This window comes from Cenococcum geophilum (assembly GCF_001692895.1).
Source record: "Cenococcum geophilum 1.58 unplaced genomic scaffold K441scaffold_8, whole genome shotgun sequence".
Lineage (NCBI taxonomy): Eukaryota > Fungi > Ascomycota > Dothideomycetes > Gloniales > Gloniaceae > Cenococcum > Cenococcum geophilum.
In genome coordinates, this window is record NW_027137566.1 from 166,501 (window position 1) to 189,498 (window position 22,998).

General features: G+C 45.8%; 5 protein-coding genes across 5 annotated transcripts; 2 read left to right on the plus strand and 3 right to left on the minus strand.

Moving 5' to 3' along the window:
• Positions 1 to 82: 82 nt before the first annotated feature.
• K441DRAFT_654722 (uncharacterized protein) lies at positions 83 to 2,059 on the minus strand. Its single transcript, XM_067647730.1, has 2 exons — positions 1,289 to 2,059; positions 83 to 1,221 (listed from the first exon to the last, which is right to left on the minus strand). Exons 1-2 carry the CDS (start codon positions 1,890 to 1,892, stop codon positions 272 to 274), a joined length of 1,554 nt encoding a protein of 517 aa, XP_067507390.1. The 5' UTR covers positions 1,893 to 2,059; the 3' UTR covers positions 83 to 271.
• Positions 2,060 to 2,147: 88 nt separating this feature from the next.
• K441DRAFT_654723 (uncharacterized protein) lies at positions 2,148 to 5,764 on the plus strand. Its single transcript, XM_067647731.1, has 4 exons — positions 2,148 to 3,547; positions 3,637 to 4,775; positions 4,818 to 5,320; positions 5,376 to 5,764. The coding sequence occupies exons 1-4, from the start codon at positions 2,489 to 2,491 to the stop codon at positions 5,381 to 5,383; spliced, it is 2,709 nt and encodes a 902-aa protein (XP_067507391.1). The 5' UTR covers positions 2,148 to 2,488; the 3' UTR covers positions 5,384 to 5,764.
• A 2,616-nt stretch (positions 5,765 to 8,380) lies between these two features.
• On the minus strand, positions 8,381 to 9,501 carry K441DRAFT_693766 (60S ribosomal protein eL34). The gene is made up of 4 exons (XM_067652668.1): positions 9,349 to 9,501; positions 9,261 to 9,274; positions 9,031 to 9,154; positions 8,381 to 8,878 (listed from the first exon to the last, which is right to left on the minus strand). Exons 1-4 carry the CDS (start codon positions 9,370 to 9,372, stop codon positions 8,696 to 8,698), a joined length of 345 nt encoding a protein of 114 aa, XP_067507392.1. The 5' UTR covers positions 9,373 to 9,501; the 3' UTR covers positions 8,381 to 8,695.
• An 83-nt stretch (positions 9,502 to 9,584) lies between these two features.
• Positions 9,585 to 17,212, plus strand: K441DRAFT_693767 (pre-mRNA processing splicing factor 8). The gene is made up of 2 exons (XM_067652669.1): positions 9,585 to 12,960; positions 13,040 to 17,212. Exons 1-2 carry the CDS (start codon positions 9,795 to 9,797, stop codon positions 16,951 to 16,953), a joined length of 7,080 nt encoding a protein of 2,359 aa, XP_067507393.1. The 5' UTR covers positions 9,585 to 9,794; the 3' UTR covers positions 16,954 to 17,212.
• On the minus strand, positions 17,048 to 17,774 carry K441DRAFT_338152 (uncharacterized protein). Its single transcript, XM_067641249.1, has 3 exons — positions 17,420 to 17,774; positions 17,215 to 17,357; positions 17,048 to 17,112 (listed from the first exon to the last, which is right to left on the minus strand). Exons 1-2 carry the CDS (start codon positions 17,586 to 17,588, stop codon positions 17,245 to 17,247), a joined length of 282 nt encoding a protein of 93 aa, XP_067507394.1. The 5' UTR covers positions 17,589 to 17,774; the 3' UTR covers positions 17,048 to 17,112; positions 17,215 to 17,244.
• Positions 17,775 to 22,998: the final 5,224 nt, after the last annotated feature.

The following is a 22,998-nucleotide window of genomic DNA, read 5'->3' on the forward strand; positions in this document are numbered from 1 at the left end:
GAGTTATACCACTAGAATTGTGGGTGGGGAAATAGGCATATGTTGGCGTTTGGAATGAGCATTTGCGCGGCGTAGAGACTGCGTAACTGCTTGGGATATTCTCAACCTCTCGATTAAGCTTCGTCCATTAATTCAACTGCGACCTGAAGATAGCGACTAGGTAGTACAGGCCCTGTGCAACGCCTAATCCTCATACATGATTTAACGTCTCCTCCGAACACAGAACAAGTAACGCACATTGACAGCTAATTCAAAAAGCGGAAAACGAGACTCAGATGATGCCCGCTCTAGCAGCTTCCCCTCCTCCAGCCTCTACGATCATCTCCTTTGCCTTACCCCTCCCAATCCCCCCTTCTCCTACACCCATTCTCCTAGCTACGTATCTCTGCGCGACAACGCCCACTCCCAAGCTGATAACTTCCTCCATCCATTCGGCAACCCACTCCCTTGGGTCAACACCTCCGCTTTGAATAATCTCCAGAATCTCCTCCGGTAGTTGCTGCTGACCGTCGGCTTCAGAACTTGCGGGGACAGATGCATCAAGCCACTCTACCCACTTGAGCGGAAATGCTTGAGTGAGCGTGCGGAAACTGATGCTGTGGATAGGGTCATAGAGGTAGATGGCGAAAGCAACAAGTTCGTCTTCGTCTTTTGGTTCTTCCACTCCATGTGTTTTGGCGTCATCTACGGAAGAACCAGAGCCGCCAAAAAGATCAGTTGGAGCAGTATAGCTGACAGCTTGCAGTGCAAGGAAGATGTCGCTACTCCGCACGGGGTTGCTCTCGCTCAAAATCTGAGTTGCGTGCTTGGCAGCTTCTTCGACACCGCCTCGTAAGGCGAAGAAATCGGCTGCATATGCCTCTGCGCTCGCCCGCGTCAGTTTAGTACCTTCTACAAGCCCTTTCACTACGCCCAAATCACGTCTTTCGGCTTGTCGCCACCAGGGGCCATCGTTCCAACCACTTGATCCGCCTGTGAAGCCTGCTTCTGAAGCGCGACGATGCGTGGACTCGGAACCTCTTTGGATCACAAGGAGATCTCCGCCTTCCACCTGGGCCATTACTCCTGAGAAAGTTTGGTGGATTATGGGATCAAGGGAGGGATAGCCGATGAGATCATGCGTGATGTGGATCTGAAGACGTTCATGTTGGGAAATAGGTGGTGCGAGTGTGTGGAGGATGTTCGTAAAGGTTGGGAGGGCGCGGGAGCGGAGCTCGCCGCCTGTGTTGAAGCAAGAACAGTCAGCCACTATGTTTGAGATGGATAATCATAGGAAACAGAGCTGTACCAATCCCGCGAAGAGCTCCAACATTGCCTTTGACCTGCTCTGCCCACCGCTGCGCTTCTTCGTTTTTCTGAATTTCTTTGACGGCTGCTTCTGCCTGCTTGACAGCTGCGCTGGCTGTAGATAGTAAACCACCCCACCATCCTCCAGACTGCTGCTTCGGTGGTTCTTGTTCCGGCGCGACCTGAGCATTTCTCCCTGGCTGTGCAGCTTCCTCGGTCGCGGTGAAGCTCTGGTGGAATGACCTCGTGCTTTCCCCAGATTTTCGTGGCATATGCGGCTTAACATTATCTTCACTCGTACGGGCAGAGCTAGTGGAGGATGGTGTGGCTATACCCGCTCTCCTTGGTGATCGATTCCTGCTTGTGGTGGAAGACGACGACAGCTTGGGGGTGTTTGGCCTGCTAGATGGTCGAGCAGGCTCAGGATGTTGAAACTTTTCGAGCGCCTCGAGCTCCTCAAGCTCTTTGAGCGCATCTATCTCTTGCTCTGAGCTTCCCCGTGAGGTCTTGGGGGCCTTGGATGATGTTTTGGGCGGGGGAGGAGCTGTTGCCTCTGCTTCAAACTCGAGCTCGGCAAGCTGCTCCTCGACAGTTTTAGGAGCCATTATGAAAGCAGCATATGAGAGCTCGTGGGGAAGCCTCGAAGAAAAATGTGTGTGTTGACTCGGAGCGTTGGCTGTTGTGCTTGGTGGATTGTTGAAGCTCGTTACGCTGCTACTACCTCAGTGGCTAAAACAAGTCTAAACGTCGTAAGACGGATCTAGGAAGGCGGGGCGTGATTGGCTAGGAGCTTCTTTCTTGGCGTGGTTCTTTTTTGCTCAGTGTCGAGCATCAAAAGCCAGACAGACAAAAGATCACCACGCGTACACTCCCCAACACCATCCCCATCGATTCTCTTCTCCACGGTAATTCAGTGATCAAGTTGACTCTCCTTGCTCTTCGTTCATTGCAGGCTGCTGCACTGTCCCAACTTCTACTTCTTATTGTTGTATTATTCTAATCGCCCATTCAACTCTGCGCTAAATACCGTGACTTCACCGCAATTATCGACAATTTTCGTCTTTCTTTGCTAAACCTTTGAGGCCCATCTTCTCATGTAATTTTGTATGCTTCTCCTATTCCTGGATTGATATCCGTTACGAAAGTATCGCGGTGTCAAGCTCAGGAGTGCTTCGGCATACTAAACACGGGGAGACTTGCTATGCGGACACGAAGCGGACGAGGCAAATCAGCCTCTTCGAAAGCAAATACTCCCACCCCAAAATCCAGCATCAACGGCACTGCGAATAATGGATCTTTGAGCATCCCTCGTAAAATGACGCGCTCGTCGTCAAATATTTCCACCTACTCTCAGATTTTCGTAGGTGGACCGCCGCAGCAAGTTGCTGCATCCTGGAAGAAGCCGATTCTCACCATTTCCGGCTTGCCCGAGGAGTTTTTGGAAGATTTAGGACAGAAGCCGCGCATTCCCCAGTCGCAGGCTTCTCCTGTTAAATCTGGAACACGGTCCAACCCGCCATTATTTCCGAAGGATGATATTGCTGACGAAGATGCCGAAAATTCCCAGTCACCACTAGTGACCCCTGCATCAGGACGGCGAGTCGGTAGGCGAGGAAAAGGAATGAAATCCATCTCACCACGAAAGAAACGACCTACGCGGACTGCTGCACCTACTTTTCCTCTCACAGATGTTGATGAGGAAGTTTTATCCAATCGCGCTTCACCGAGCGGAAGCGCCAAGAATTCTAGCAGCAAGGATGCAGAGCAGTCGCAAGAGAGCGATCCCGGCCCTGATGTTTCCATGGACTTTGAACCAGCTCCTGAGCCCTGGAAACCTCCACCTGTACCAAATCTCAAGAAGCAAGAAAGTTCATTTACAATTGCCGATTCAACCCCCCAGACAGGGCCTTCATTACCAAAAGAGCTCAGCATACAAACCCCTCAAGATTCAAGCTTGACTCCCATTGAAGTAGAGCCGCCACTACCATTAGAACCCATCGACGATGAGCTGTCAGATCCGGATCTTCCACTGCCATTTATTGTTGATTACAATGAACCATCCGAATCTGATTGTGATGACGCTGCTGATTATCTCGTTAAAACCCGTTTCAAACCAATGACGGACCCTCAAGCTTTCATCGCTGCCCTTACCAGATACGCTCCTAATGTCCGTTCTACTGATACTCTGTATGCCTTGGCATTGAATACACAACGTGCTCTTAGGGCATGGCAAGACCAGTACTTAGTCCTAGATGCGAAGGTGATTGGTTTTCTTATCCTTCATAGATACTCTCCACCCGCAATATTTTTCTAGATACAATTGATTAGGGCGTAGCTAATCATCCTCAGACTGCACCTCATGCTCATCCTCCAAAGAAACCATGCACGGGCGGCCGCATCCCGGTCGACCCCACTGTCCATGAGGATATGAAAGAAGCTGATCTCTACAATTACTCGTATGACCCGAAAAAGGTACCTGGAACACAAGACCCTTTCGCACAGCGCCTTGGTCGTGACTTCGTTGGTGGCCGTGAGTTGCGCCAGCGCCGGGCCCGCGATATGCTCGGTTCCGCCGCTCCTAGTGAAGACGAAGAGGAAGAGGATGAAGGTAAACCTGGAAAAAGGAGGCGGCGCGCTGTACAGCGTTTCGATGGCACTGGAACGGGAACGGGAACAGGAACCGAAACTCCTCAGCGTTTTGGATGGGGTGGCGCGAGGAAGCGAGGAATCAGCGGCGTTGCGGGCTCTGAGACTCCAGAGGTGGAAGGACGAAGCAAGAGAGCAAGGACTGGGGTTAGCCAATTGCTACCGCAACGTATCAGGGAGATGAGGGGCGAGAGCGCGGTGACGAGTTCAGGAGAGGAAGGTAGTCCTGCGCCGCAGACGAAGCGGAGAGGTAGACCGCCTGGGAGTAAGAATCTGCAGAGGAGGAGCGATGCAGGAATCAAAAAGGGTCCAAGGAAAGGGACCTTTGGGTGCACCCCGAAGGTTGCGCCGGTAACGCTGGAGAGTCTGAGTCAAGGGCAGAACCAATTCGCACTTGAGCCTCCAACTACTACACCAACCTCTCTACCGAACCCTACCACATTGCCATCAACCTCTACAGTTTTCCAAGCCGCCCCTCAACCAGCTACTACTCCTGCAGCAGATTTAGCAAGTGGATCTGCTACACCTGCTGCTGCCGAGCAGTTTATCACCACAACACCGCTCTCACAGTATGGCACAGGTTACGTTGAAGACCAGACCACTCCAGCTGGCAGTACATCAGACAAAAAGCGTAAGCAGCGCGTCAAATCCGAAAAGCGGAGTCAAAGCATGACAATCTGGTGGGCTGAGCGTAAAGCCCGAGCTGCGGAGAAGAAGATAGCCGAAATGAAGGCCAGCGGACACCCAATCAAAGATTCCAGAGTAATTGGTTCTCCATCCTCAGTTGCATTCGCAACGGGTAGTCCAATCACCCCTGCGTATAATAGTGCTCCAGGAACCATGCATGAGCAGCGCGTCAAATCCGAAAAGCGGAGTCAAAGCATGGGAACGGGAAGTGGCCTCGCAGCCCTTCCGTCTGGAGGTGGTGCAAGGAACCCGATGCCTCTCCTTGCGCCTGCCCCAACGCCAGCACACACGCATCAAAGAGCGCCGCCAGTTTACCGTTCCGCTTACCCACTACCGGATCCGCGCGCATCAATTCCCCGCCCAAGTTCCGGTCCGCCGCCTACTCTTGCTCCTGCTCCTCCTCCGCCTCCAAACCCTAATATTCCTCCTCCTACAGCCCAACGTCATTCATTACCAGGCGCCCCACCGCCTATTCCTCTCTATTCTCCTCGTGGTCCACAACACCCCCAGCCACCACCTCGTATAGCTGCAATACACGGGCCTGGAAATCCATATAGCGCATCGCCGTTAGCGCCGGCGGTCGAGCGACAAGGGTCACGGGGCGCGGAGAAAGGGGAGCAAGAGCGCGAAAGGGAGCCCGCGCAGATGGAAGAAATGCAGAGAGAGTATATAGGCCTAAAGCCGCATCCAAATGCAAGGGGTAAGTTTTAAGATATCCAGATTGTCTTAACGCCATGTTCTCACATGGTATACAGTGCAATAGCTCGGACCAGAGACTTTTAAAACACGATTATCAGCATATTTGAGAGGAGGAAAGGATAGACGGATTAGTGTTACAGGAGGTATTCATGCACTACAGTGACAGTTGTATTCAGAGATTAGAAGGTTCGGCCGGTTCTAATGTATTTAGCGACAGAAGAAAGGAGTTTTGGATTGTTGTCGGTCTAAACCTGTGCGCAGAATTCGCACAACTCTCAGGATCTTAGGAAGTAGAAGGTGGATTCTATCAGCTTAATTTAAGCATTTCAACCAATCGCTCAAAGGCGCTAATTCCCAGCGAGCCCTTGATACGGGAACATATTGAGGGTTTTACATTCAAGGCAGATCAATACACAAGACACATGTTATTTGCAGTGGGGAGTGGGCACGACATACGTGCTCCGCGAGACGACATATTTGCTCTCCTTCCGTTCCCGGGACTGGAGCCAAAACCAACGACAGCACCTCAACACTCTTGAACCGCGGCATTTCGATCGAATAGTTGGCAAAGGACGGAAGCGATGATCAAGAAGGGTAAGTAGTGCGCCCGGTAAATTTTGAAGCGCACAGCTGACTCCGAAACGCGTCCGCCATATGGTCAGGATGCCATTGCATATAAACACAGTTCAGCAAACAGTGGCCACTCTTAGTATCCTCACTCAGAACCCTCGGCAAGTGGCTAAAGTATTATGATCCGCTTCCTAGCTTGCGACGACAGCGGATTGACAAAGGATTTCAGCTAGAAGTCATCCTTTGCAAACTAGAATCTCGGTAGGTTTCGCGGCGCAGCGATCGAAGCCACACTTTATACCCTAAGTCAAGAGCGCGAGGATAGACCTAAAACAGTAGAAGAAACTTGCGATTATTATTGATGTTACCATTAAAGTAAGAGAATATAAACATCGCTTGAAGGGCTCGTCGAACGTCATTGGGCGAATATTTTCGTTTCTTGAGAGATTTCACTTTCGATTTTTCTCCTTCTCCCTCTCCTTCTTCTCTTATCAGTCAAAGACAGGATATACCACAGTGAAGATCATACTTTCGCGCTAGTTTTTCTTTTCTTTTTCTTTCCTCGCTTCTTCTTTCCTTGATCAGCAAATGCTGTATGGGTTATGAAGATTTTGAGAGAGCATGATAGTGGTATACAATTATAAAACAGCCTCCACACGAATTCGTTGTTGGCCAACCTATATCCTTGAATACCTCTTCCTGGGTGTTTGAGTACTATTATCGATGACCATATTTGTTGTGGGACAAGCTCTACCCCCAAAGCTTTGGGTAATGCTTAGATACTGATGCCAAATCTAGAAATCAACCGACTCGACAAGTCGCATCTATCTAGGATCCCACCTCCACAATTTAATAGACGCTTTGAAGATTAATGTGATCTAAACGTGTATCAACTACGATAATGCGTCAATAAGAACAATATGTTTATTTTGCTGTTTCTCTAACAGGGGTGGGGTGCGTTAGCCTGGGCTCTGACAGGCGGTAAGGAGTCTAGATCCAATGAAAATTCTTTCAATTTCATCACAATTTTTACAAAGGATTATATATGGAAAATTGCTCCCGGGTCCTTAATAATCAAATCAAGCATTTAGATTATATATGGCATTTCCTCCATGGCGCAATTGGCTAGCGCGTCTGACTGTTATCCAGTCCATCTGGATGAAATCAGGAGGTTCGTGGATAGCCCACGTGGGGGAGGAAGTTCTTTCTTTTGCATCTTATATGTATGGTTTTTCGTAACACTTTTCCCTAGCCAGGGCACAGCCAGGGCACTGCTAGGCATGTGGATCCGAACAAACGTTACCTTATTCCACTTATATATACAGGTTCAGCCTGTGTTAACTTTTTCCTTCTGGGAGAAAATCTGACGAAGGTCTCGGCAAGTTGGCGTTTGTCTATTGCACGTTTAATCGTTGCCACGCAAATGCCAAAACTACAAACAAGAATATTTAAGAACTTCTTCACTCCATAAGACTTTAAAAATAGTATAAAGGGGCTAGCAAGAATAGTATAGGAGATTATTAATATACTCTAAAACTATATAAAAATACTAAAATAGTGGTCAAGATGTTTGCTGTCAACTTGATTAAACGAGGTGGGCCTCGGAAGATTGGATAAGCTTCACGAGATACTAGAACTATGCGAATATTATAAATTACTACAAGATTTCGCGTTTCAACAAACTTCCAGTTGATTGCTTTAAACTGGCCTGCAGGCATTTCCCCTATTTGAAAGTATTTTCATTCTGCATTATAAGGCTCGTAGATTCTCATCTAAACGCTATCATTGCTACAATTCGACTTCACGCTAGTATCACCAAAAAGATTTTCTTCATAGCTAAACCTCTAGAAGCCTATTCGTGGACGCCCCCACACGAGAGGGTGAGCGATGGAGCTCCTCATTCTTCACCTACTAAGTCTCGCTGTCAACATTCGAAGTGCGCTGCTCGGGTAGCCTTTTCAAAAATCCAAAGTAATCTTGACCGAGTATTCGCACTCTTCTTTCCATTACTTTGGAGGAGTAACTAATGGAATTATTGTAAGAACATTAAATAGATTTGCGCCATGGCCGAAAATAGCAGCCGTTCTGTGGATTAGTTACGGAAGTATCCAAACTACTTTATCCCATCATCCGTCAATTATCGTCCTATGTTATCGATAAGATTTCGGCCAATTAGGAGGCATGGATTGAGTACGGTTCCTTGTTATATGCACGAGCCATATTCTTATCGACCCTAACGGGTGATGAGATACCTACCTCCCCGAGGAGAGCTTCCACAGGTATGATATGAAGATACCCTCTTAACGGGGTTCAACTTCTCATCGGCTGTAGCATTAGCCACGCCATGAGATTACAAAATGGCTTTAGAGGTCGCACGCTGAGGTTGGGGCCTAACAATCATCCAATTGATTAGTCTACGGACTGCTCCGCCATCAGTATGAGGAAGCTCTGTCATATTGTGATCGACGAGGTTCGTGCTAGGCCAAATTACCTGTCTTCTAATTTCATGAGCTCTGCGACGCTAAATCTATCAAGTCAGCAATGCTTTTTGACATGTCCTATGCATCACTCAAAGCAATAGCCATAAAGTCGAACATGTGAATTTGTTCAAGTGTCAATTGTCGAGCTGATCCCTACGGTTCCGCGCAGCTCAGGTTCCCCCCTCTGGACAACGACGACATGATGTGAAAGCTCGCTCCTTCCAGTCCCAAAGTAGCCATAATGAACCCGGCAGAGAACCGACAATGCAAGTAAACACTGATATTCTTCATTTTCAACATCTATCCCCCTCATGCACTACCTTCCCTTAGCGTTTCTTTTGTTGTGATTCTTTGAGCACCTTCTTGACGATCTTCTGCTCTTCGATGAGGAAAGCTCGCACGACGCGATCCTTGACGCAGTTTGCGCAGCGCGAGCCGCCGTAGGCGCGCTGAACGGTTTTCTTGGGACGAGAGACGGTAGCGTATTCACGGGGCCGAAGGGCTGGGATCTGTAGGCCGATTCAATGTCAATTTTGTGTCCCACAAAGGCCATCGATATACTGTGCTGCGCAATCGATTCGTAGGATTTTCGACCCTCTTCCAGCTTTGTGATAGTCTGTTTCCAAGCACATCTGCCATGTAATGAGAGTATGCCACTTACGCCTGGGAGCTTCAATCCACAGTCACCGCATTTTGGTGCGCTTCCCTTCTTCTTGATGTGGAGGTATCGTAGCTTGCCGCCCGGGGTCTTAATGACGCGGACGTTGTTCGACTTGGTATTGTACCTGCACCCGAAATGTCAGTTATATGGATCCTCCGAATATTTTATGCTGAAAGGGCGTCAAATTCATAGATGATGGCGGTATGGCGGTCAGGATATGGAGTTCTTACGGTTGCCTCCTGCGCTGTTAGAGAAATTTGTCAGTGATCGTGGCCCAATGCAACTCAAAATTGGGGTTCCAAGGCATCAGCAACTTACATATGTCAATCTTGTAGAAGGCATCTTGACGGAGATTTATGGATATCGATGGAGGAGTCGTTAGGGTCGAGGGTCGTCACGTCGTCTGAATATCGCAGTGAGATGTGTGGGCGTGAGTTGCTAATGCTCGCTAAACTTTTGAGCCGCGCTTTGCCTCTTCGGGATTTTCGTGACGCCAAGCCCGTCGCAAAAGATTCGTCGCGCGACTGGAGCAGGCCGCCACTGTTTTCTTCCAAACAGCAACTCCCTCCATCGCGAGAGGTGAAGAAGGTGATTTCATTCTCTTTCTTTCATCTCTGCTTAAAGTCTGAGATTGTAATAATCTTCCCACGCGTGCCTTGAGCGCGCTTTTGAGCGAGTAGTGCTCACCCGGGCCTTGCATCTTCACCCTATACTTTAAAGCTCGACTTTCAACCTTCGCCAACGATTTCTTCCATCACGAAATCATGTCGTCCCTCCCTCCTCCACCGCCCCCGGGCTGGGGACCTCCCCCTCCTCCCGGTGCTCCACCGGGAATGTCCCTCGCCCCTCCGCCTCCTGGATATCGACCCCCCGCCGACCCGCAAGTCGCGAAGTTCGCGCAGAAGAAGAAAGAATGGCTTCGCATGCAGAAACAGAGGTTCGGGGAGAAGCGGAAGGGTGGATTCATCGAGACACAAAAGGCGGATATGCCCCCTGAGCATCTGCGAAAGATCGTGAAAGATATCGGAGATGTGTCACAGAAGAAGTTCAGCAGTGATAAGAGGAGCTACCTTGGAGCGCTGAAGTTCATGCCTCATGCTGTGCTTAAGCTGCTGGAGAACATGCCCATGCCGTGGGAGAGTGCCAGAGAAGTCAAGGTACTGTATCACGTCAACGGCTGCCTGACGCTGGTAAACGAGATACCAAGGGTTATCGAGCCAGTGTTTCACGCGCAGTGGGCGACGATGTGGGTGTGCATGCGTCGCGAAAAGAGTGATAGAAGGCATTTCAAGAGAATGAGGTTCCCACCTTTCGACGACGAGGAGCCGCCGTTGTCCTGGTCTGAAAATATCGAGGACGTCGAGCCCCTGGAACCTATTCAGATGGAACTTGATGAAAACGAGGATGGACCTGTATACGACTGGTTCTATGAACACAGACCGCTGATTGATACGCCACACGTAAATGGTCCAAGTTACAAGGAGTGGAACCTTACTCTGCCGCAAATGGCTACATTACATCGACTAAGTCGTCCACTGTTAAGCGACTTAGTCGATAAAAACTACTTCCATATGTTCGACTTGAGTAGCTTCCTCACTGCTAAAGCTTTGAACGTTGCTATACCGGGTGGTCCTAGGTTTGAGCCTCTCTACAAGGACGTTGACCCGAACGACGAGGACTTTGGAGAGTTCAACGCCATCGATCGCATCATCTTCCGCGCCCCAATCCGTACCGAATACCGCGTCTCTTTCCCCTTCCTCTACAACTCACTTCCGCGAAGCGTAAAGCTTTCTTGGTATTCTTACCCCCAGGTCGTTTATGTCCGCGCCGAAGACCCGAGTCTCCCGGCTTTCTACTTTGACCCCGTCATCAACCCCATCTCTTCCCGGTCAGTCGCTCCAAAAAATCTTACGGTCAGCCACGAGGATGAGATATTTGGATTTGGTAATAACGAGGATGACGAGTTTGAGCTACCTGGCGAGGTGGAGCCATTCTTGGCTGATGAGGAGCTTTACACCGATGAGACATCGCCGGCTATTGCTCTGTGGTGGGCACCATATCCCTTCGATAGACGTTCCGGCAGGATGGTAAGGGCTCAGGATGTGCCGCTAGTAAAACAATGGTATCTTGAGCACGTTCCTCAGGGCCAACCCGTCAAAGTCCGGGTCTCTTACCAGAAGCTTCTGAAGACATTCGTTCTTAACGAACTCCACAAGAAGGCCCCCAAGGCTCAAAATAAACAGAACCTAATGCGGTCCCTCAAATCAACAAAGTTCTTCCAGCAGACAACTATCGATTGGGTTGAAGCGGGTCTTCAAGTCTGCAGGCAGGGCTTCAATATGCTGAACTTGCTAATTCATCGAAAGAATCTAACATACCTGCATCTCGACTACAATTTCAACTTAAAGCCCATTAAGACTTTGACAACAAAAGAACGGAAGAAGTCGCGTTTCGGAAATGCATTCCACTTGATGCGAGAGATTCTACGCCTGACGAAGCTGATTGTTGATGCTCAAGTACAATACCGTCTTGGCAATATTGATGCATTCCAACTTGCGGACGGTATTCTTTATGCTTTCAACCATGTTGGTCAACTGACCGGTATGTACCGATACAAGTACAAGCTCATGCATCAAATTCGATCTTGCAAAGATTTGAAGCATTTGATCTACTACCGATTCAACTCTGGTCCGGTTGGCAAAGGACCTGGATGCGGCTTCTGGGCACCCGCTTGGAGGGTCTGGCTCTTTTTCATGAGGGGGATTATCCCTCTTCTCGAGCGCTGGCTGGGAAATTTACTTTCACGTCAATTCGAAGGCCGTCACAGCAAGGGCGTTGCGAAGACCGTTACGAAGCAGCGTGTAGAATCGCATTTCGACCTTGAACTCCGAGCATCAGTTATGGCAGATCTGATGGATATGATGCCGGAAGGTATCAAGCAGAATAAAGTTAATACCGTTTTACAGCATCTTTCAGAAGCTTGGAGATGCTGGAAGAGTAATATTCCATGGAAGGTACCCGGTCTTCCTGCTCCCATCGAAAACATCATTCTCCGTTACGTGAAGAGCAAGGCTGATTGGTGGATTTCCGTCGCACATTACAACCGCGAACGGATCCGAAGAGGTGCTACGGTTGACAAGACTGTTGCGAAGAAGAATTTGGGTCGTCTGACTCGTCTTTGGTTGAAGGCTGAGCAGGAAAGACAGCACAACTATATGAAGGATGGCCCATACGTCTCCTCTGAGGAAGCCGTTGCTATTTACACGACCACCGTTCACTGGCTTGAATCGAGGAAATTCCAGCCTATTCCCTTCCCTAGTGTCTCTTACAAACATGACACCAAAATTCTTATACTTGCTTTAGAACGACTCCGAGAGGCCTACTCTGTCAAAGGCCGTCTCAACCAGAGCCAAAGAGAAGAGTTGGCTTTAATCGAACAAGCCTATGACTCTCCCGGAACTACTTTGGCTAGAATCAAGCGCTTCTTGCTCACGCAACGTGCCTTCAAGGAAGTCGGAATTGATATGAACGACAATTATAGTACAATCAACCCTGTTTACGACATCGAGCCTATGGAGAAGATCACTGATGCCTATCTTGACCAATACCTATGGTATCAGGCTGACCAGCGCCACCTCTTCCCGGCATGGATCAAGCCTTCTGACTCCGAAGTACCACCTCTATTAGTGTACAAATGGGCACAAGGTATCAACAATCTCGACAAGGTTTGGGAATACCAGGATGGCGAGTGCAATGTCATGATCGAAACACAACTATCAAAGGTTTACGAAAAGATCGATCTTACCCTTCTCAACCGACTTTTGCGCTTGATCATGGACCACAATCTTGCGGATTATATCACTTCCAAAAACAATGTTCAGCTCAACTACAAGGACATGAATCACACCAATAGCTATGGTATGATCCGAGGTCTTCAATTCTCAGCTTTCGTCTTTCAGTACTATGGTCTTGTCCATGAATCACACCAATAGCTATGGTATGATCCGAGGTCTTCAATTCTCAGCTTTCGTCTTTCAGTACTATGGTCTTGTCATTGATCTACTCCTTCTCGGCCTACAGCGGGCTTCCGAGATTGCCGGGCCACCGCAGAGTCCCAATGACTTTCTACAATTTAGAGATCGCCCCACTGAGACAAGGCATCCAATTCGGTTATATACGAGATATATTGACCGCATCTGGGTATTCTTTAGGTTCACTGCAGATGAGTCTCGCGATCTCATCCAGCGGTTTTTGACCGAGCAGCCTGATCCCAACTTCGAGAACGTCATTGGATACAAGAACAAGAAGTGCTGGCCTCGCGATTCGCGGATGAGGCTAATGCGCCACGACGTTAACCTTGGAAGGGCCGTTTTCTGGGACCTGAAGAATCGCCTCCCGAGATCCGTAACAACAATTGAGTGGGATGATACGTTCGCCAGTGTCTACAGCCGAGATAACCCCAACCTCCTCTTCTCGATGTGTGGTTTTGAAGTCCGCATTCTTCCCAAGATTCAGAATTTGAGTGATGAGTTCCCGGTCAAGGACAGCGTATGGTCTCTGGTGGACAACACTTCCAAGGAACGAACAGCACATGCCTTCTTACAAGTAACCGAGGAAGATATTCAAAAATTCAATAACCGAATCAGGCAAATTCTCATGTCTTCTGGTTCAACTACCTTCACAAAGATTGCAAATAAGTGGAATACTAGCTTGATTGCTCTTTTCACTTACTACCGGGAGGCAGCCGTTTCTACGGTAAACCTACTGGATACTATCGTTAAGTGTGAAACGAAAATCCAAACTCGTGTAAAGATTGGCTTGAATTCTAAAATGCCTTCTCGTTTCCCGCCAGCTGTTTTCTACACGCCGAAGGAACTTGGTGGTCTAGGTATGATTTCTGGTTCCCATATTCTCATCCCTACGAGCGACAAGCGATGGTCCAAGCAGACAGACACTGGCGTGACCCACTATCGTGCTGGTATGTCTCACGATGAGGAGACGCTGATTCCAAATATTTTCCGATACATTATTCCATGGGAGTCAGAGTTCATCGATTCTCAAAGAGTGTGGATGGAATACTCGCAGAAGCGTCAAGAGGCCAACCAACAGAACCGCCGCCTGACTCTTGAAGACCTTGAGGACAGCTGGGATCGTGGTCTTCCACGTATCAACACTCTATTCCAGAAGGATCGAAGTACTTTAAGCTTCGACAAAGGTTTCAGGGCCCGTACAGAATTTAAGAATTATCAGCACATGAAGAGTAACCCGTTCTGGTGGACAAGTCAGCGACATGACGGCAAGCTGTGGAATTTGAACGCTTACCGAACCGACGTCATCCAAGCACTTGGTGGTGTTGAAACCATCTTGGAGCATACCCTATTCAAAGCCACCGCTTTCCCGTCTTGGGAAGGTCTCTTCTGGGAGAAAGCCTCTGGTTTCGAAGAATCTATGAAATTCAAAAAGCTCACCAATGCCCAGCGATCAGGTCTAAATCAGATCCCCAATCGTCGCTTCACTCTTTGGTGGTCCCCAACTATCAACCGTGCCAATGTCTACGTCGGTTTCCAGGTCCAGCTTGATCTGACAGGCATCTTCTTACACGGAAAAATTCCAACGCTGAAGATTTCCTTAATTCAAATTTTCCGAGCCCATTTGTGGCAGAAAATTCACGAGTCGGTGGTGATGGACTTGTGCCAGGTCTTCGATCAAGAATTGGAGGCGCTTGGCATTGAGACTGTTCAAAAGGAGACGATTCATCCCAGAAAGTCTTACAAGATGAACAGCTCTTGCGCTGATATACTACTTTTCGCCAGTCACAAGTGGAGCGTGTCCCCCCCTTCGCTCCTGTACGATACGAAAGACTCGATGAGCTCGACAACGACGAACAAGTTCTGGGTTGATGTACAGCTCCGTTACGGTGATTATGACTCTCACGATATTGAGCGATATGTGCGCGCAAAGTATCTCGACTACACTACCGACAGCATGAGCATATATCCTTCTGCCACTGGTTTGATGATTGGTATTGACCTTGCATACAACCTCTATTCCGCCTATGGACAATATTTCCCAGGTCTTAAACAGCTCGTTCAGCAAGCGATGGCTAAGATCATGAAAGCCAATCCGGCTCTCTACGTCTTGCGTGAACGTATCCGAAAGGGTCTGCAGCTATATGCTTCCGAGAGCAACCAGGAATTCCTAAATTCTCAAAACTACTCTGAACTCTTCAGCAACCAAGTTCAACTTTTCATTGATGACACAAACGTTTACCGTGTAACGATTCACAAGACCTTTGAAGGCAACTTGACCACCAAGCCTATCAACGGTGCAATCTTTATTTTCAACCCTCGAACTGGACAGCTCTTCTTGAAGATCATTCACACCAGTGTTTGGGCAGGTCAGAAACGTCTTGGTCAATTAGCGAAATGGAAGACTGCTGAAGAAGTAGCTGCACTCATTCGATCTCTACCTGTTGAAGAGCAGCCGAAGCAACTCATCGTTACCCGCAAAGGCTTGCTTGATCCCTTGGAGGTTCACTTACTTGACTTCCCCAACATCTCCATTCGAGCTTCTGAGTTACAACTACCCTTCCAGGCTGCAATGAAGGTCGAGAAACTGGGTGACATGNTCCTCCGAGCAACTGAGCCGCAGATGGTTCTCTTCAACCTGTACGACGAATGGCTTAAGACAATCTCTTCCTATACTGCCTTCTCCCGTCTTATTCTCATCCTACGTGCCCTGCATGTCAATCAAGACAAGACCAAACTTCTTCTCCGTCCCGATAAGACTGTCATCACTCAAGAACATCATATCTGGCCTTCGCTATCTGACGAGGAATGGATCAAAGTTGAAACCCAGCTCCGCGATCTTATTTTGAATGACTATGGCAAGAAGAACAACGTCAACACCTCGTCACTTACAAGCAGTGAGGTTCGCGACATCATCCTGGGCATGGAAATATCCGCACCATCAATGCAGCGCCAGCAAGCCGCTGAGATCGAGAAGCAACAGCAGGAGCAACAACAGTTAACAGCCGTCACGACCAAGACGCAAAACGTACACGGTGAAGATATTATTGTGACTACCACTTCGCAATACGAACAAACATCATTCGCCTCCAAGACAGAGTGGCGCACTCGAGCAATTGCGACTTCCAACCTCCGTACCCGTGCAAACAACATTTACATCAACTCTGAAGATGTCAAAGAAGAAAGTCACTTCACTTATATAATGCCTAAGAATATTCTCAAGCGCTTCATCACCATCGCCGATCTTCGCATTCAAGTTGCAGGATACCTCTATGGTACATCGCCACCCGACAACGACCAAATCAAAGAGATTCGCACAATCGTTATGGTGCCCCAAGTCGGCAATACAAGAGACGTGCAACTTCCAAGAGAACTTCCTCAGCACGAGTACCTGAATAATCTGGAGCCGTTGGGTATCATTCATACGGTGAGCGGGAACGAGCCGCCGTACATGCAAGCGAGCGATGTCACACAGCACGCCAAGTTGATGCAACAGCACGTCAGTTGGGACAAGAAGACTGTCTCCATGACTGTAAGCTTTACACCTGGGTCCGTGTCTCTCGCCGCGTGGGCCCTTACCCCGAATGGGTACAAGTGGGGAGCAGAGAACCGCGATACAATGTCCGACAACCCCGCGGGCTTCTCAACCGCTTTTGGAGAGAAATGCCAATTACTTCTGAGTGATAAGATTAGGGGCTATTTCTTGGTACCGGAAACTGGAGTTTGGAACTACAGCTTCATGGGCAGTAGTTTTGGCATGGTGGAGAAGAAGCCGGTTTGGGTGAAGATAGATACGCCTGCCAGGTTTTATGATGGCGTGCATAGGCCGTTACATTTCGCGAATTTCGCTGAACTGGAGGACGTCTGGGTTGATAGGGAGAATAATTTTGATTGAGCTGTGGGTACGGTTGAAAAAGACTGGGTGATTGTGGGTTGCCCGATGCATTATTCTAGGCTAGTCAGGACGGGCGTTCTTAGGGTACCTTCCACGAAGACTGTATTACTGCGGATGTGTTTCTAGCTTCGAGCTCGGGAAAGCAGATGTAAATAGTAACTACAGGAACGAGCAACTAAATCAGACGCGCCTGCGCTTGAGCAGAGTGTCATTTTCTATAGAAAAATGTGAATCATCTAGAGCGTTCAGTTCGCAACCTACTCCATTATTCGTCCTGACAGATGATAGTCGTCATCGAGCGGATCCACTGGCACGATTCATGGATTTGAACGCCTTGACCCTCCACTCCATCGCCTGCGGGTCGAGAAATGGAGAGGGCGTGATAGATGGATTAAACACAATAACTAGTTGGCGCTTAGAATATTTTCGTTGAAAAAGGCTAAGGTGAGCTATCGGGTTCTCCTACCCTTATTCTTAGAACGTTGCTTAACCGAGAGAGTGAGGGTTAAATCGCCGCGCGCGGAAGAGGATTCAGTGTACGAGTTTGCTGTTGGAGAGAAGGTAGGTTTTTTCAGGGGCTGTTTCTTGAGGGGAACACGAGGTTTAATTGATTCTGTGGCTTGGATTGAGGGCATGNTAGCTATAGTATAACAATTGTGCTCTGGTGGGGTTTATCGAGAGAAAAAAATCTGCGTTCTCAAGATTTGCGAGGCGACCGAGACGAACCAGAGCAAGATTCTAATATTGCAGCCTCACACTTTCAGGGCTTGCTTGACAATTTAGTCAAATTTCATAGAGCTGTAGATATCAGTAAATGGTGGATTTGGCGTGGGAAGAATGGGCGACCCTCTCTTCCGAAGTTCGCCTTCTCCCCAGTAGCGAACCCTAATTGGACTCCATCTAACGTGTTGAGCTCATACAGTTAGTTTTCTTTCAGAGAGCTACACCGACAAATGTTAAACGGTGCAGTCAAGAAGGAGAACTCTGTCGAATTAATGTAGGCTATTAAGCCTCAATATATACAGTCAAGTCAAATGGCCAAGACACCCCTAGTCTATACCCACAAAGGAAACAGGACGACGATCGCAATTAGCGCGTCATCCGACAACAAAACATCCAGAACTTGGCCATCTTATAGTGTTAACCATGGGGGACTTGTCTTCGCAAACGTTATCTTACGGCGAAGACGCTAACCACAGCAAACAATCATCAAAGTACCCACGACCGCAGCCTCTGTCAGCCTTGGCTGACAGCCACCGGTCACAAATAAAATCACATACACCATCTCGGCCTTACTTTCCTTAAACAGTAAAATACCAAAACTTCCCCTACAGAAAGGCCGTGCAGACGTGGCTGCGCTAACCACCGGAATTGACGAGATGGTGTAGTGTTCACTCCTGTTACTCAACATAATCTTCGCTTTCAAACCAAATATTAGCAAAATTCATCGCCACGCCCTAATTCGCTACCACGCTCTATCCCGCCGCCAGCCCCCAATCGGCTAACATTCTCTAGTCCGCTCCTATTCTTACTTCGACCCTAATCAGGAGACTCTTCGTTGGTAGGGTAGCTGTTGTTCCTAGACTCTATGTCATCCTCAGCAATGGCCTCTTCTGCTTCCTGGGCTAAGTGCGCCCATGAGTCATCGTTGATATCCGTGTCACTCTCATGCCCTGAAATGTTGAGTAAATGGTCAACTCTATCCGAAACAACCCTATAGGTTCCATTGCTTATGCCGTTATGATACCCGTACTCAGCATAATGGATGTCCCATCCGCACTACGCGGCGTGCCTGAGAATCGACACATGCCAATGTGGATAGTCGTTAACGTAGTATCTGCAAGACACCGTTCTGCAGGAACGATGCCTGACGCCAGCCTCATATTGAGCGACTTAACTCCACAGGATAAGTTTGCATAGAGATTTTGTATAAGAATTGAGCAATATCAAAGGTTTCAAATATCTGAGCATGGCTGTCGAATCTAGTTAATCTAATTGGCCGGCGCTTATCGATAAACTACGGACCTAAATCGACGGGTTAGGGGATAACGTAGCTGACCAGGAAGCGAGCCACCCCACGTAGCGAGCCACATACAGGTGATATTTGATCAATTTATAATAAAATCAACAACGAGCTTATATATATTTCAAATAGGCCAAATTGAAGCCTTTATATTACTCTTTCGATCTTAATATCGCTTGAATTAATTTTACTACGTTATAGTAGTGATATAGACCCACGCGCCGACTAATTGCACGGACAACTACTATATTCCTGCGACGTCCCTTTCCGGATCAACGACCCTTTAATATACTTATTTATAGGCTATAGATTATACCTAAATATGTAATAGAGCCTTTTCAAAGCCAAGATATAAAGGGATTAAATATACCTACTGCTTTACGCACTCTAAAGACACTAACGACTCTACTAGAGCTTAACGTCGCTATTAAATAGAGCCGTTCTAAACCCTAATAAGTATAATTAGGATTAGGCTTACCTTTATACGGGTAAGAGTCTCTAAGATAGTAGTATAATTATAAGATAGAAGGCCTATAGCTTTCTAGGCGCTATAGATCGTATTAGGCGTAAATACCTATATATACATGTTACGGACGCTTTAAGTACAATGTTACGACTACTTGGAGAGGAGTTGGAAGAAGCTAGTTAGTTAATACAAGCACGGTCTAGGATGGAACCCGTGGAACCATATAACGAGGAATAGTAAGTAGAGTTACGTGATATAATCCGTATAATCTGTATAATCTATAAGATCTATTATAAAGCAAATAGAGCAGATAGAGTAGACGGAGCAATAACTTTTATAGGAGTACGGTTGTGTATTTAAGGACCCTTAGTCCCTACCTAGATAGTTCCTTCCTTATAGTGATTCTCAGAATATAATTAGAGTTAATCTATTAGGTAACTACTCCACTAGTTATTATTACGTTATTAACTTTTATACTTATATTTCCTACACACCTAGCCCAATAATGAGCCTATTGTAGTTCTTGCTATAAGGTTCCGTTATACAATTACTACCTAGTTACAGTATTAATATAAGAAGTTAAATAATATGCCACCAAAAGCAGCCACTACGACGCCATTAACGGCAGCAACTACTTTAGGGATAGAAGGTAATACTAGTATGGTAGATACTAACTTATAGCAACCTATAACGGTTAGACAGCTATAGGAGATAGTTAACTAGCTAATAGCTAATAATATAATGTTAGAAGAAAGACTTAACGGGATAAAAGCAATAAAGATTAAGCTACTATTAATTAAGAGATTTATAGGAGAAAGGTTAAAGCTTAAAGGATTCCTTACGCAGATATACTTTAAGGTCTTATAAGAGGGAGTAAAGTTACCTATACCTATGGATTAGATAGCCTATATAGGACTATTCTTATTAGGAAAAGCACTTAAGTAGTTTAAACCTTACCTTATAGAGATATAGGTAAACGGAATGACGACCACTAACTAAGATGTGCGATTTATATTCTTAAGTTAGGAAGGATTCGCAGAATAACTTACGCAGATATTTAGAGACCTAGAAGAAACAACTATAGCGGAAAGAAAACTCCAGAACCTTATATAATAAACTTTAGCAATTAAGTATATAATATAGTTCTAGACACTAGTAATATAAGTAGAGTAGAATAATAGGGCGCTTATAATATAGTATAAATAAGGACTTAAGGCTAAAGTCTAGGACGTAATTATCCTAATAGAAGATATAGATACCCTAAGGGAATTAATAGATTAAGCAATTAAGATTAATAATAGGATCTTCTAAAGGGAATAGGCTAAGAGAGGCTAGGATAGAGTTCTATAGTTATATAAGGCGCAAAGTACGTAACAACAAAAGCTAAGTTAGAAACTATGGTATAGCGCAGAGCTAATAGACCTAAGTGGCACTAAAGAAGCCTATAAGAGATAGAGTAAACTATAGAAACCTAGAGGATAAGGATTAAGTAATTAAAGGTCTAAGGAGCAGAGGCCGAATTAGGGATCTTATTAGTAGAAGACATTTAGGCAGACTCTATAGCAAGAGAAATGGTTTAAAGAAGGAGCTTACATAAATTGCGGAAAACAAAGTTATTACGTTAGAGACTATAGAAGTAGGCAGAGTTACTATATAGTAAAAGGCACGAGACTAGTAGACGATATATATATATAGAGGGACGATAATATACTGCGAGAAATAAAAGAATATTTAATTAGAAGTTTTGCGTTTTGTTATAATAACGCATGCCGAATTTATAAGGATGCTAAGTATAGCGCAAGCTATTAGCTATAAGAGCTAGCACCTATAGGATATAGAGGAACTAATGAACTAGTTCACAGATTAGATATTAAGGACGATAAATTTAATATAGGCAAAATATTCCGTGATAATAAGGTAATAAGGGCCGCTTACTGGGAGCGAGTAGACCTTAGAGATGTTATACTAAAGGTAGAGAATAATTCCACTATAAAATAGGAAACATTAGTAGGGATCGAAACCCCACTAAATATAATGTTTATCGCTTTATAAGATATAAGAGAAGTAGGATAGTAAACTACTTTAGTACTTAATAAAGGCAAAAGGCCAAAGGCTTAAGATTTTTAAGATAAGATAAAAGATGACTAAGATTCTTAAGATAAGATAAGGTATACCCAAGGACCTATAACGGACGAAAACCAATAGAGTAGGGTAGTAGCTTAGTTTAGAACTATACAAATAAGCTCAGGATAGAGTTTCCTATAGGTATAAGACTCTTAAGACGAGATAAGTAAAATTTAAGACTCTTAAGACGAGATAAGAATACTAAGTAAGCCTAGTTAGACTAAGGCTAGAGCTAAGCTTAAGATAGAAGTAAGCTTAGGATTAAAGAATCTAAGGGACTAAGATTTTAGAGTAAGAATGAGGGCACCTATAAATAAGAGGCAAGAAGCTTCTTTATAGATTAGAGAATCTGCGGTATAAATAGCAACTAGACTAGGAGACAGATATATAGACCCAGAAGACTTACTAGAAAAACATAGTATTTAGCCTAAAGATTAAAAAGTTAATACTAAGATTAAGAAGTAGGAAGACTTTAAGGATTTACTTATAAGACGCGATATAAAAGAAACCATAGAGGAGTTTAGGGCAAGAATTACCTTATAGTAAGAGCAGAAACTAGATAAGAGATCTAGTATATTAGGACGTATAAAGGATAGAGCACTAGTACGAAGAATTATTAATAGGCTGAGAGTAGGTATACTAAGAGCTAAGTGGCTTACTAAACTGGAAAGCGAAGAGGATCTAGGGATTTTAATTAGGTTTAAGGAATAATATATAAAGGGCTATTATAATATAGTAATAAGAAGATACTTCCTTATAGACAAACTATATATACTCTAGTAGCTATACTAAAAGTAGTATAGGCAAAGACATAATAATAAGTAGGAAGATTTCTATATATAGTTAGATGAAAAAGTTATTTAGAACTACCCGATTATAGAAAAGGCCATAACGTATATTAAAGGAGCCTTAATTATAACGTTAAAGGATCTAAAGAAATGTTTAGAGGACTAGAGAAGTAAAAGGCGCATCTTAGTACCTGCAAATAAAGTTATAACGTTTAGATTAGCACAATAAAGGTTTAAACTTAAGGATAAAGATAAGCTAAGAGTTAACCTAAAGTACCTAGTATACTATACGTTATTATAGATTGCGTGCGTAGACGATATATGCGAAATATATAAGAATCTAAAGGAAAAGAATTAGAAATACCTTATAAGGATGTACTAGATAACGAACAAGTAATAGTATAGGAATGCTAAATATATATATAGATGGTATCTAGTAGAGGTCCAAAAGGAAGGAAGTTTAGTACTTTAACTAGGAAGATTCCTTACGGAAGAATACTTAGACGGACAATAGTGGTAGAAATGCCTAGAAAATATGTATTTATGGTATATTAAAGATAAAAAGCGAATTAGGTATTAGCTAAAGAACGAGCTAAGTGTACTAAAATTAAGTAGCTAATAGTTAGGAAAAGTAGAGGCCTATA

Bases quoted from the DNA above. Each gene is read 5' to 3' on its own strand.
- K441DRAFT_693766 (XM_067652668.1), bottom strand. From the start codon at position 9,372: ATGCCTTCTACAAGATTGACATAT. The intron at 8,879-9,030 runs GTAAGTGGCATA...ATCGGCCTACAG, and splicing joins GTGGATTGAAGCTCCCAGGC to ATCCCAGCCCTTCGGCCCCG.
- K441DRAFT_654722 (XM_067647730.1), bottom strand. From the start codon at position 1,892: ATGGCTCCTAAAACTGTCGAGGAGCAGCTTGCCGAGCTCGAGTTTGAA. The intron at 1,222-1,288 runs GTACAGCTCTGT...GCTTCAACACAG, and splicing joins TGGAGCTCTTCGCGGGATTG to GCGGCGAGCTCCGCTCCCGC.
- K441DRAFT_338152 (XM_067641249.1), bottom strand. From the start codon at position 17,588: ATGCCCTCAATCCAAGCCACAGAATCAATTAAACCTCGTGTTCCCCTC. The intron at 17,358-17,419 runs GTAGGAGAACCC...AGCGCCAACTAG, and splicing joins GCAACGTTCTAAGAATAAGG to TTATTGTGTTTAATCCATCT.
- K441DRAFT_654723 (XM_067647731.1), top strand. From the start codon at position 2,489: ATGCGGACACGAAGCGGACGAGGCAAATCAGCCTCTTCGAAAGCAAAT. The intron at 3,548-3,636 runs GTGATTGGTTTT...AATCATCCTCAG, and splicing joins ACTTAGTCCTAGATGCGAAG to ACTGCACCTCATGCTCATCC. The intron at 4,776-4,817 runs GCATGAGCAGCG...GAGTCAAAGCAT, and splicing joins AATAGTGCTCCAGGAACCAT to GGGAACGGGAAGTGGCCTCG.